General features: G+C 38.1%; 1 protein-coding gene across 5 annotated transcripts in view; it reads right to left on the minus strand.

The window, feature by feature from the left end:
• Positions 1-6,011, minus strand: part of LOC129242934 (uncharacterized) — a 29,021-nt gene extending 23,010 nt beyond the window's left edge. For 3 of the 5 annotated variants that reach the window (XM_054879877.1, XM_054879874.1, XM_054879878.1), the window contains exon 1: positions 5,442-6,011. In XM_054879877.1, the coding sequence (XP_054735852.1) occupies positions 5,442-5,827 (386 nt within the window). In that variant the 5' untranslated portion in view covers positions 5,828-6,011. Of the gene's footprint in view, positions 1-137; positions 297-749; positions 815-5,441 lie in introns of those variants that run through there. The other 2 variants (XM_054879876.1, XM_054879875.1) reach the window with 2 other exon arrangements.
• Between the last annotated feature and the right edge of the window lie 8,829 nt (positions 6,012-14,840).

The following is a 14,840-nucleotide window of genomic DNA, read 5'->3' on the forward strand; positions in this document are numbered from 1 at the left end:
CATATCAAGGCTTTTGTACGCTCAATTTTCCCCGTTTTCGCATGATAGCTCGTATATCCCAGTACCCATGCCAGTGATTTTTCAAAAAGTTCAGTTAACTAATCTGATTTAATTTATTTTTATCTAACAACTGTCTGGGTTTGAAAGAGTTCCCTTGCAAGTGTTACTGATACTAAAAATTCACATTGTAAGAAGAACCCTTAGAGTTCGCCGCTCGGAGAGTTTTGTGATTGTTGTGATTTGACATTCCAAAGAGGGAGGCTCTTGTATCAGCGCTTGTTTAAGGAGACAGATACCTGTAAAAATTCGAAAGAAAAAAAACTGTTTTTTTTTCATAAACTGTTAACATAATCCTATAAGAATATGTCAAACAAATTTTAGAACGTAAATTTAAGTATTTCTTATATTATAGATCGTCGACCGTGGCGTTCGAGCGCTGGGAGAGGTATAGTTATATATTCAAACTTTAGTCGCGTTTTTCTCAAAACTATATTTTTCGAACTGGCGTACACGATAACTCGACAAGTTATTGACCGATCTTTCTGATATTTTGCACGCATCATTTTTATGATATTACTTTCTATATGAATTTACAATTCGAAAATTTTTGGAAAAAATAATTTTTTCGAAGCAAAAATAGCAGGAAAATTCGCCCCAAAATTCATTTTTTTATGCATTTTATTCCGCGATTTTTTTCCATTTTTTTTTAATTGACATAGAAATTATGACATTAATAAATAAAAAAAAATTTGTTTTTTTGTATTCAGGTCACTGACGCCGATGCTACCATGCCCGGCGATTGAGAAGCCCCTTCCTGGAAGAAAATATATAATATAAGAAACGAATGAGTTAAGGGGTTACATGGGTTTCGTCGGCCTATTTTCAATTTTTTTCTATGTAATAACTTATTTATTTAATTCAAACTTTTTTCTGTCTTATAGATACATATTTAAAGAATAATTTCTGAAATTAAAAAAAAAACATTAAAACTCCTCCATTGTGACGTCATTTCCGGCGACCCCTCGAAAAAAGGTGCGTCCGCGTTGTCAGCATAACCCCCGATAGGCTCATCAAAAATGAAAAAACAAAAATAAGTGTAAGTAAGATCATAAACTCGTGCTTGACCGAAGGAAAGAAAAACGTAAAAATTGGAATTTATTTGGTTGGCAGGAAAGAAAGTTCGATAAGCCCTATCGTGATTTTCGGAACTTTTTGTAAAATAAGACATCCCCCGAAAATAATCCCTAGTTAAAATAATGTGACAAAAAGAATTCGTTAAAAAATTATGTTGATTTATTTAGTATTTGATTGGGTGATTTTTTAGCTATAATATTATCCTTTTAAACAGTTGGTTTAAACAGCTGACGCACGTTTCGTGCTTCGTTTCACTGTCAAACATCTTCAGTTTGGTCTATAATTTAACCATGAATCGTCTTACAAACGAACGCTTGCAAATCATTGAATTTCATTATAAAAATGGATGTTCTGTTAAGAAAGTTTATCTCGCGCTTCTTCCATTTTATTGTCAGTTTAATCGACCCACTGAAGCGGCTATTCGAGCTATTGTGACTAAATTTAGATCCAAATTTACATTATTGGACATCAAACCACCAACACGCTTACGTAGAGTGCGAACTGAAGAAAATATCGCAGCTGTATCGGCCAGTGTTAACGATGACCATCAATTATCGATTCGTCGCCGTTCGCAGCGATTGGGCCTCTGTTACTCAACAACGTGGAAAATATTGGGAAAGGATTTAAGTGTGAAGCCTTTCAAAATACAGCTGGTGCAAGAAATGAAGTCGAACGACCTACCGCAACGCAGAATTTTTGGTGAATGGGCTCTTGGAATGGTGAGCGCTACCGTGAAATGATATCCAACTTTTTTTTGCCCAAAATGCAAGAGCTTGACTTGCATGACATGTGGTTTCAGCAAGACGGTGCCATATGCCACACAGCACGTGTAACAATGGATTTGTTGAGAGGCGAGTTCGGGACCTGTCAATTGGCCACCCAGATCGTGCGATATAACGCCTTTAGATTATTTTTTGTGGGGATATGTAAAGCTCATGTCTATTCAGACAAGCCTGATTTAATTAACGCATTGGAAGACAACATTAAAGCATTTATATGTGAGATACCTGCCGAAACATTGGAAAGAGTATGCCAAAATTGGACTAAGCGGGTGGACCATTTGAAGCGAAGTAGCGGTCAAAATTTGCATGAAATAATCTTCAAACATTAAATTATATGGACTGTACTAACGATTTAAATAAAAATTACATGCATTTTTTTGAATTGTATGTGTGTTTTTTTGAAAAACTTTCCTATAGCTCTTAAAAAAAACCCCACTATTTTCCCGCAAACGACTTCATGATTTATTATTTTCCCAAGAAATATTTTTAACTTTCATTTAAAATGAACGCATGATTTGAGCGAACATTAAATTTCTTCCCTTGGCGACTTTTATCTGGAATCGAAGAGTCACTTTTGTACCATCCTATTATGTATGACATTGTAGAACAAGTTCTGTTCATTAAATTGCCCATTTTTCTAAAAGGTTCTAGCTCTTCATGCTATTTGACAATCAGCTTGCGTTCTTCTTTGGTTTCCTGATAGACCCATTGCGCAAGAATTATGTATGTTATCTAAACTAAAAACAAACAAACAATTTTTGCTTAAAAAAGTGCAACGGGATCCTGTTATAAAATTCTTGCAGTATATTGTAAATTTGTTGAATTTATAAGTAAATACTATTTTTTAAACGTGATTAAATTGAGAGTACTATAAATAAATGAAAAATATTCTTTTTCCTCATAAAATTAATATAATGTATGTATGTATGTACGATTATTCGTTTGGACATGAATTCCATGGCTTCCTTTATTTGTATTTCCCATTATAAAAATGTGGAAAATAAATAAAAGTTCCAAAAATTGTACGTACTTCTCTAGCAAAATATTTGCAGAAGTCGAAGATATTCATACATAAATGGGTGCAACGGTATACCGAAGTTAAAGAGATTGGCGACTTCGTCGGACGAGGTCCAAAAAATATGGTTTTTCAAAGCAAGATCAGAAAATAATTGATGTGTTTGTGACAAAGCCGAGCTTAGCGTTGGGTGAAGCTGAAACAGTCTTATGAAGAAGTGATGTTAAGGTATCCAACGACACGATCCGAGGAAGTTTTACTATCACACATCGAAAAAAGACTTGCATGGGCTAAGGTGGAATTGGACAATTTGGTATTATAGTTATGTTCAAATAATGGATGTATGGAACTGCATACAGGAATCGAGATAGATATGGTCATTTATACGAGTATATACACAACGCTTGGCCGTCCGTCTGCCCATGACAACTCGAACAAAAAACAATATATTTTAATGAAACTCGGTACACATACATATTATTCTTCATTCGAGGTAGGTTTATATTGAAATTGCGGAAAATTGATAAAAAAGAACCACACCATAAAAAGTTAATTTCCAAAAAAGAAGAAAACGTGGTATCTCTGTTATAAATGAAACAAAATTGCGGGAATTTGGTACAAAAAATAAATAAATAATTGGCGCGTACACTTCGTTTGGCATTTGGCCAAGTTTCTCCTATTTGTGATGTGCGTCTTATTGTTGTTCTATAAATGAAGAGACCTATAGTTTAAGCCGACTCTAAACGGGTGTTTTTTATGAAGAGCTTTTTCATGGCAGAATACACTCAGAGGTTTGCTATTGTCTGCCGAGGAGTGACCGGCAAAAAACCCTTTTTCTTCATTTTGGTTTTTCATGCACGGAGATTCGAACCTACGTACCCCGTATGGTAGCACGCACCAACCCATTCAGTTACGGTGGCCGCCGACTGACGAAGTCCATCTGATGTTACATGCTATAAAACTTATTTGTCCATAGGCTTGTTCGATTCCAAAGTTTATCACCTAGCCCAAATTAGATTTTTCTAATATGTCCGCAGGTATGTAAAGTTCGATTTAGATCGATTTTTGCCTTCCATGCTTTTTTCAGCCAATTGGTACGACATCGTTTACACATTTGCTTATGGAGTGATACCAGTTGAACAACGGGTAAAAGTGGTGCAAATGTTTTATGAAAATGGCCGCTATGCAAGACCGGTGACTTTGTAGGCTAACTTAATCGGCCATCTAAATCAACAATCCGCCGTTTTCGTTTGAAAATTCTCAAGTCATTCAAGAAAAACTATGCATCCGCAACGAGTCACTGTTTGGTATAGTTTTTAGCTGACCGGTAATGCTGTCACGGTGGACGGGGAACGGTGAGCGGTGAACGGCGAACGTTCTCGTGGCAGGATAAGTAAAACTTTTTATGGTCTGAATTAAATGACTTGAACTTGGCCAATATGTGGTTTCAACAGGACGGTGACACTTGCCACATAGCGCATGAAACAATGGGCCTATCGCGAACGAAGGACGCATTTTCTCAGAAAACAACGGGGTCAAACGGCCGTAGAGATCTTGCGATTTCACACCATTGGACTTCTGTGCCTGGGGCCATGGACTATGAGGAACGAAATCATACGCGTTAAAAATAATATACAGCACGAACTATGCCAAAAAGTCCTGGAAAATGTTGATATGCGCATCGTGCGTTGTCAGAGAAGTTGTGGTGGGTATTTTACTGATATTCTGCTTCATGCATAAATTCATAAACTGAAAACAAAATAATTTCGACAAATTTTGTTGTGCTTTATTGAATCACTCTGTTTGTACATGCATACGTGCATATCAATGAATTTTCTTCAGCTTAATTTTTAGTTATATCTGCTAATGTTCCTCTTGGCCCTACTTATGGTTAAAAACAAAAACCTGTGAAGAGGACAGCAATTACACGCACATGTTCCAACATCCTTACACACCTTAATACATACATAATAAAGTAAGAGACAGCGCAACAGCAAAGGTGAAGGCAATAACAACCGTGTCTACGACTACTGATCATTGGACCGGTCAAGCCAGGTCGAAGCACACACGCACACGCTCAACAACTGAAGTGGATTGTGTATTTCATGCACAGTGCAGTGCTCATCGCATATTGCAACATATATTATGCAACATTGCAACAGACAGCGACGCAACATTTTCGCTTGCAACTTTTGTTGCTGCCGTAAATTAAGGCTGGGGAATAGCAAATGAAGTGAAGTATTATGCATTCATATGTGTAGTGCAAATGTGCGATTGCACTGCGCTGGACGTTGGCTGGTGTCGGCCTGAGCGTTGTTGGTTTTTTTGTTTTTTGTAAGTCACGTTCGTTTTTGGATTCACTATTGGTTGTTTTTAGCATATAGCTTGCAGACTGTTGGCCGTAGCCATTGCTGTTGTCGTCATACTAAATTATTACATCGACACGAGATGTTGCACGCGCGATTTCGTGAGTGCATCTTATAATGCTATTAATTATTTGCATGTATCACCTTATAATGTCAACGCTGTCGGTGGCTGGTGCGGCTGTTGGCTTTGGTCCAGTCAATGGGCTCTGAAGTGGGCCGAGATGCCGTTTGTGGGTTGTCATCGATGGTATGAGAAAGCGTTTGTTGTTGTTTGTGCCAGACGCACTTTTTAATGGCTGAAACTTCGCCTTACTCTGTTGCTCTATTAGATGTTGTTGTCGTCGTGCGCCAGTTGATTCAGCCTCAGCATTATGATAGCACTTTCCCTGAGAATATACGGGTTGTTGAAGTAGGGAAGTGCATTGAAACTCCGGATGTTTAAATAGCGAGGAGAGTGGACGGGTAGAAGAAACGCGTACTGCGAACACGCGACGTGTGTCGATTTTAACGAAGATTACTCGAGATAACATAACACTAAAAATGGTCGAATTTTTACAACATTTAAAAAAACTAGATACACACTTTTTGAAAAGTTATTCAACGTTTTGGTTAAATTTTGCAAGAAAAATTTTTATTTTACACAAAATTTAAATAAATTTATACTTAGACGATTTTTTCTAGCAAACAATTTTCGTTTTTATTCTTATTTTTCAAGTTTCAGAATGACAACAAAATTCAAAATTCATGTAAAATAATCCAAAACAAGTACTCTCTACTGTGGTATGTATGCATTAAGGTACCTAGAAACGATCCAAAGCTAATCTTTTCAAGGTATATTAATAGCAGTAGTTCAAAAACAAAATTTACATGTTGGTTTTTGCTTTTGGTCTTCAGATAGTCAAAGCAAGTCGATTATCTTTAAAATGGCAGAATTTCCTCTAACACGAAAAATGTATTTTTAGAGCCTTGTTCAAGGTGAATCTATTAAAGGTTGTATTGCTAAATTAACTGACTTGTTTTTTTTTTTCTTTCGCCGTATCCATGTGGCATGTGGCGCCAAGGCTCTGTTGATGATTAGATTGAAAAATACAAACAAAATCCTAATTATAAATGAAATTGGACGCAAAGGTGAAATATCTGGCCAACAGGCCATAGACTGAGGTATTTCATGAGGTACTTAGATATAATATCAGAAATGCGGGTAACTTGTTGACAGTTACAACTCAACAGGTGGAGGACCAACAAAATCATTTGGGCTAGGAGAAATCGTTTATTCCCGTTCTAAAAGAGACTCACCAGTGTTTAAAATATATATTTTTTTTCTTTTTACAGAAAATTAGTTTTTACAAAAATATGCCGACAAATATATATTCAGAAAATTTAAAATACAAGTTTATTTACTCCCCATCAACTGCAACGCATTTATGCCAGTTTTTGATCCAGCTCTTGAAACATTTCCAGAACTATACTTTCGGTGTAGCCATCAGTGTGGTTTTGAATTTTTCCAAAACTTCTTTTCGACTGAAGAAATACGTTCCCCGTATTGGCTTTTTGACTCGATCAAACCGAAAAATTTTGGAGGGAGCCATATCGGGTGAATTCGATAACTCAAACAATAGTTTTCATGGTATTAACTGTCTGACCTTCTGGCAAAAAATTATGGTGTACAATACCGTTGCAATCCATAAAAATCGTGAGCATCACTTTCTTTTTTGACTGAAAACGACGTGGGTTTTTGGTCTTGGTTCATTTGAAGCTCTCCTCTCACTCGCTTGATGTCTGGATTGCATGTTGCACTCATAAATCCAGTACTGATGTGTTTGATGAATATTGGATCGGACTCGGCCTTGTCTTTGGCGATATCAACGTGGTCCCTCTTTTGCATGAAATTCAGGTCCTTTGGGACCAATTTTACAGCAACTCGGCACGAACACAAATCATTTATTGTACTAATAGGCCGGGAGCGAATCCATAATGAATGCTCAAATCTCTGTCCCCTCTCTGATGGTTAATTTGGCGTTATTGATAAACTTTTCACTTTACTGATATTTTCATCAGTTTCCGACGGTCTGCAACTACGTTCGTCATCCTTGATAGAGTCGCGATATTTTCTGAAGTGAAAGGTTTTCCAACACTTCTAAGATTTCCGCAGCATTCAATCTATTTTTAAAGCGAAATTTAATACAAACTCGTTATTGCAAATTTAAATTCAATTTTAAAATTGTGCAAAAATCTAAAACACGTGCAGAGGCAGATTTGCTCCAGACGGCAGTACTTCGGCCATGTTCCATGCTCCACGTGTTCGGTGGTCTGTCCCATCTGCGACTTTCTTGCGGTTCCAGTCTAAAAGTGCTTGATGATGTCTCCATTAGGTTTTCGTAGATTATAGACAACCCCTTTCCATTTTCGATGCCGAATTTCAAGGTGGACAGGCCTTTGTCTTACCACAGCCCAGAGAATGTTATTGGCGACAGTGTTAGGCAATAAAATGCGCATGATCTTACTGCGGTTTTTAAAAACTTGTCATGTCACTAGGTCACATTTGTCATGCACAGATACCTTCCAAGCCTCGCATCCGTATAAAAACACTGGCTTGACTTTGGACTCGAATGTTCTGAGTTTCGTGCGCCTAGATATATGTATGTGATGACCTCCACACCTTGTTCAACTTGCCAAGCATTGCACGGCCTTTTGACGTTCGGCTACGTATATCAGCTGCCGAGACGCCGTTTTTATTGATGAGACCCGCGAGCCAACCAAATGCTTCTACTTCTGCGACTTTTGTACCGCATATTTGCAAAAGTTGGGCTCTCTAAATTTGTTGAGATAGATTTTTTAATTTCAAAAGATCGCCTTGTGAAATTTTTGAGTATTTATTATAAATTGTTTAATTGTACTTTCTTTTTCCATTGCTTATTAACCTTAAAATATGTCCACTTAGCCTATAAGAATCTATTATATTCATTGGCTTAATAAATAAGTATTGGGTATGGGAATAAATTTCCGCCCTTGTAAAAGAGGTGCTAATACTATTTTTGTGTTCACTCTAGTAATACATATACTGCTGATTTGAAGGTGTATATGTGAGGTCTCGACCACAGTATTTGACATTCGTTTGAAGCGTAAAGATTCTTTTTTATCTGACGTCAAAAATGTCTACGTTCGTCGCGAAAAAACAGCATTTCCGGAAGTCATACTTCATTATTACCTTTTAAAGAGAAGTGCAACTGAAACGTGTCGTATATTGATCAATATTTATGGAAATCACGCTCCATTAAATACAACTTGTAAAGAGTGGTTTCGACGTTTTAAAAGTGGCAACTTCGAATTCAAAATACAAAGATACACAACTACAACAATTATTGGATAAAGACGCATGTCGAACCCTTGATGACATGTCCAAAGAGTTGGATGTTAACAGATCAACCGTCGGTAAACGAGAGGCAAATGGAGAGACGTTTGGTGGCGTATGAGATGCTCCTTGAATGGCAAAAAAGAAAAGGTTGTCTGCATCGCATCGTCGCTGGCCATGAAAAATGGATGTATTATGATAACTCTAAGCTTCGAAAATGTTAAACCCTGCTACTTAAAGCAGGCCCATCGACTACGGAAAAAAATGTTCATGATTCAAAGGATATGTTGTGCCTCTGGTGGGATCAGAGGGGTGTCATCCATTACTAACTCTTTAAACCATCTGAAACCATCACTGACGAAACCTACTGCAGCTAATGCGTTTGAACCGAGTTCTGAAAGAAAAGCGCACATGATAAACTGATTTAGCTGCATGACAACACTAGGCCACACGTTGCTAAATCGCTCCAGAAATATTTAGAGAGACAGAATTGAAAAATCTTGCTCGCCGTATTCCCCAGATTTTCCACCTTCGGATTACCATCTGTTCCGATCACTGTAGTCAGCCCTTATGGGAGAGTGGTTCATTTCTTACGACAGCTTCGCAAACTGGCTCAGTAAATGGATCTAGAAGAACTCAAATTTTTCATCAGGAGAATCCGTATGCTGCTTGAAAGATGGAGTAAAGTTGTAGCTTCCAATGGCACGTACTTCACATAGTTTTATTGTTTAAATAATTCGTAACTTTGGCTAAGAAAGCACGAAAATTTATTCCCATACCCAATAAATGTTAGCCTCGCGAAAGCAGGACGATTATTCCATATTATCATCTTCCAGACACTGCGGCAACAGGACTTCAGTCTCAATGCATGTATTCACATTTTGTGGTGTCCGCTGAAGACCTGCACTTTTACAAAGCTGTGTCGACCGCTTACAATCCTACTTCACTATAAAAATATCGAATACTTTTGTCTAATCTTCTCCATTTTTTCAGTGTCTGAGGGAAAAGAATTTACTCATTATGCACACACGTGAACTTCGAAAATTGCATAATGTCCACACTTGGCGGGCACTCGTGCATTCCACCGTTGCAGCCAGCCGCTGCACCTTAGCGCTGTCGTATGGTTTACAGGAACATCACACAATTTTCACGCCATAGTTTCACGGTTTTCTAATTGTGTGTTCTTTGTTTGTGCACAAACACACAATCGCACGTTACTGCTGTTGGCGTTAAAGATGATACTTCATTTGTTTCCTGCGCTCGCTCACCTTTTTTGTTAGATACCGTTTTTGCACTTGTAATGCTTTGCATGCGCTGAAGAAAAAGCCTAATCCAAAAACAACAAGCAAAAAACGCAAACGGCCGCAAGAAAGGTGTGATCATTGCAACACTTCCTGTTGCCAACTGGTGCTAAATCGCCAACTTGCCTCAACCACTCATCCACATCTCCATAGTATCATCGTCGTAGTCGTCGTCGCCGTCGTTGCGGTCAGCATTACTGCATTCGTTCATTTGTTCTGTGGTTTGTTACTTGGTGCTCTGGCTGTTTGGTTAGTTGGTTGGTTGGTTTGTTAGACCAAAAATGGTTGCAACACGCGCAGTGATAATATTTAAGGAAGCGTTTTACATGTGCATTAAATTGCACAGTCGCCAACACACATACACACACATGCAATTGCATGGAAACTCATATGAGCGCGCACATTATTTACAGCTACAACAAACAACAATGGCATTAGCAGCAACTTTGCCCCCTCTCGGCATAGTTTATCGTTGCCACAAATACACTTTTATGTGTTTTACTTTTTATATTTTGTTGTTCTTGTTTTTGTTCGTATTGGTGTTTCTCATGTTTTTGTTGCATTGCTTAACTTGCTGATTATCCCTTTTTTCGCCTTTTGTTCTGTTGGCGTGTTTGTCGTGTGAAAAACATGCATTTTCTGACTATTTTCCAACGCTTCTCTATTTTTGGGTGATGATTATTCGTGTGGCTCTTTTTTGTTGAGTCCTTGCGCAAGTTGGCAATAAATTTTACATTATTGCTGATGTTGTTGTTGGTATGTTGATGTGTCTGCTGATGGTGTAGCTGCTAGTTTGCGTTCTTGTTTCTGTTATGGCGGCTGCTGTTCTTTCTCTTCGCTTATCTGCAGCATCGTAGCGTGAATTGCTTATGTTTTGTGGGCGAATTCAGACAAAGCAACAACAACTAAAAACAGCTTCAAAAGCATACACTGCACTTTTCACATTTCCACTCCAGCGATTTGTGTCAACAGTAAACATCCAAGTATGATTAAAGAATAAGATTAACACGACTTTACGGCCATGTGTGCATAAGCTTTAAACTGCACGAGAGTTTATTTTTTGAAAAGACACCTCAGATGATAAACTTCTTTCCTACGTAACATAAAGTAGAGATATTTTTAATAAGTGTTAAAATAAAAATTAACTGAAATTATAAGGGCTATTTAACCGAGGGAATTCACTAGATAAACGTTCAGTGGTTGGAGAAGCGTGCCTGTCAAAGAGCATTTGACTTTTAACTGTCGCCAATCTCCTTTCAAGATAATTGAAAAAATATACTTCTATCGATGTTATATCAAAATGATGTAATGGAAAAAACGAGTTTTAACGCGAGCTTATGGCTTGGCATATGGTATGTGTTAGCGGCATCCAACTTGATAGTAGACTGCCTTTTAAAAGTTAAGATCAGAAATGTAAGCTTTCCTAGCCGTAAGGTGACTGAGAGAAATATGGCAGGGATGATAGATTTCATGGTTTGCTCTTTACTTATGGTGAAAAAGAAAGAAAATTGATCATTTCACATGTATTCACACACTCGTCCACCAGTCAGTCTTTGTTCAGACAGCAACGAAGTGTTTGGTTGATTTCTTTTTCGTATATCCCTAACACAATCTCAGCCCTTTTGTAAACATACCCCAAGTGACGACAGCTCATTAACGTATTCTGTCAAACTCGCTCAGAGCCGAATAACGGCCTATTAGAGAGCACATCTTTAAAATATTTTCATTGTGCATACATATTCAAGGGTATATACAATGTGGCGCTAAAATAATCACCCTACCGGAAGGTTTATAACTTTTACAAATGGCATCGTACGTCAGTCATAGACGTACAGACAGCAGGAAGCAATGAAGCGAGTAAAGACCAAAGTAAATGTTTTTTTCTCAAAATCATATTTTTTTATTTAGTAAAAAAGATATTCAAACACAAAATTGGATGGTTAACTTTGCGCCACCATTGCGTCACGAACGTCTATATATTTCCTAATGTTTCCGCATCTTAAAAAAGTCTTTAAATTGAGGAAGGTTTAATTTACATATTTACAAATACACATTCTTCACCATAGATGTTGCAAATTTATCGCCATCACTCGCTACAAATGCGTGAGTCACTGCCACCGCTGCCACAACCATCATTTACACAGAGAAAGCTTGCCGAGTGCCGCACATTTAATTTGATCACCGGGTCGGCTGGTAGATTTTCGTCCACCTCCTCACCAAATGAAAAACCGAACAGCAAATGCCAATTTATTGATCTGCGATAAAAAAAACCGAAATTATCATTGCCAAGGTGCTATTAAATTTAACAATAGGCAATTGTTAGACGCATGCAATGTTTGCAGCTGCAACAATTGTTCGCCCAATTTTCAACTTGCACAATAACAACTGCATGTATGTATGCACGAATATATCTACATACGTACACATACATACATGGATGATGTGTATGGAGAAAACTGCGAAAGCTCAGCTGCCTCTTGGTGAATCTAGTGATCGGCGCATGTTGTACTTATACAAGTTCTGTAGACTTCGGTGGCAAGCTCGTTGAACGGCGCGCATGACTGCTCCACAGTTGCCGCTTGCTACAACTACTTGTTGCCACATTGCTCGTTGGCGCGTCTGGCATTGTTGAAATTTCACTGGCGATAGAAATTTGCTGACATTGAATTCTAAGCAATATATTCTTTAATGTATGTTTGCGTTGTTGTCGCACCATCGCACAGCATTTTCAGTTTGTTGGCAATTTTTAGTTATGGTAATTGTTGTTATTGCACCCCAAAGCCATTGCTATTACTTGCATGTGGTTATTGCTGTTCCCGTTTCTGCTTTCTGCTCTTTCTTCCCCCACTGTTGCTTGTTGTACTTGTTCTATCGCCCATCGAACCCGATTGTAGCAAATTGCATCGTCGAAATGCTTGCCCTGACATTGGCGTGTGGGTGGTTCGATGCTCACCTTCGATTGTGCGCTGGCAAGACGAATAAAATTTTTCGAATGGATAAAATGAGAAACGCGACACCATTGCTTCATTTTTGATTTGCTGGGCTTTAAATCTCTGCAAGAAGATGAATTACTATATATCAACTACCATATTTAGTATTTAAATCTTTATATTCATGAAGGCATAAACGGAATTAAGGTGTAGGTACATTTATATTCGTTTCATATAATTTGGTTCTACGTACGCATTTCCGGTGTAAATAATTCTAGCCACAAATTTTTAAACTATTTTTAGGCTTAGCTGGGCTTGATAAAACGATCGTCTAAAATCTGACGAAAGTCGTTAAATATTCGAGCTTATTCTTTTGAACTACCTGTTCTTATTGGCTTCATTAACCATGTAAGGCTCGGGTTCCCAAACTTTTTTGTACTTTATAGAATCTACTTTCTTGCGACGGTCTTCCAAACAAAAAATAAATACCATCGCGTTGCGCGACTATGAAGCAATACGCATAAAAATATAACGACTAGGTTACGGTTACGGCCTTTGGCACCATCCCCTCTTGGGGCTGACGACTGCTGGCTCAGATATTCAAATGCGGCAGCCGTGGAGCGGGCACCGTGGCCGCATGGATTGTTGCGTGACTAGGTTTAAAATCTCGAGCATGAAACACCAACTGATAGAAAACGTTTTTTTTCTAATAGTAGTCGCCCCTCGGCAAACAAAGGCAAACCTCCGAGTGTATTTCTGCCATGAAAACACTCCACTTAAAAAAAAATCATCTGCTTTCGGAGTCGACGTAAAAATGTATGCTGCTCCATTTGCGAAACAACTTCAAGATGCATACATCCATTTTCTTTAAGCGCGGCCACAGCACCCAACAAAGCACCAATTACATGTAAAGAGTATTTCAAAATACGCGCCTAAATGTTGTTTTGAAATAAAATATATTATATAAACTTTGTTTGTTTCGGGTTTAACTATTTTTGAGAACATCTACCGAGAACGGTATCGATGTTGAATGTTGTTTACCAACACTTTACGCTACAGTACCAATACCAGGAGTGTTAAAAAATGAGGTGAATCTTCACTTTTTTTTTCAAAAAATATTTAGCAGTTCTGATATGCATTTTTTGGTATGTCCTTGAGCTCTCTCAGCGATCGGTTTCTATCTTCTCAATCGTCGCAAAAGGTCGTCCTTTCATAGGTCTCGTCAATTTTGGAAACAGGAAAAAGTCCCAGAGGGCTAAACCTGGTGAACACCGTGGCGGAGGCACTATAACGGTGTTGTTTTTGACCAAATAATCTCTTACAAGCAAAGATGAGTGAGCAGGTGCATTATCATGATGCAAGAGCCATGATTCTTTTCAACAATTCCGATAATACTCCTTATTTGCCGTAAGATCTTGTTGTAAGAACTCCTGATACACTATGCCATGGTAATCGAAGAAAGCAGTGAGTAAAACTTTGATATTAGTCGAACTTGGCGTGCTTTTTTTGATCTTGGCTCTCCTGGACTCTTCCATTGGGATGCTTTGGTTTCGATGTCACAACCATATGCCGATGTTATCTAGTTATGACCCTGTTAAGTAAATCTGGCTCATTATTGACGTTATTCAACATTTCCTGAGCGATGCTAATGCGACATTGTTTTGGTCTAAATTCTGCAATTTGGAACGAACTTTACTTCCCACGCTTCATGCCCAAAATTTCCGAGAAGATTGTATGGCATGAGCCAACCTATAGCCGATATGTTGACATGCCGATAGTCTCAACAACTTTTCTAATTGTGAGTCGACGATTCTCCATACAATTTTCTTCACTTCCTCAACATGTGCATCGGTTGCTGATGCGCTGGGGCATCCAGAGCGAGCTTCGTCATTCACATCTTCTTGACCTTCTGTGAAAAGCCAAGTATATTGGTCACGCTATTTTCAAGGTATTTCAATTC

Source organism: Anastrepha obliqua, chromosome 3 (genome assembly GCF_027943255.1).
Source record: "Anastrepha obliqua isolate idAnaObli1 chromosome 3, idAnaObli1_1.0, whole genome shotgun sequence".
In the NCBI taxonomy this organism is placed as follows: Eukaryota; Metazoa; Arthropoda; class Insecta; order Diptera; family Tephritidae; genus Anastrepha; species Anastrepha obliqua.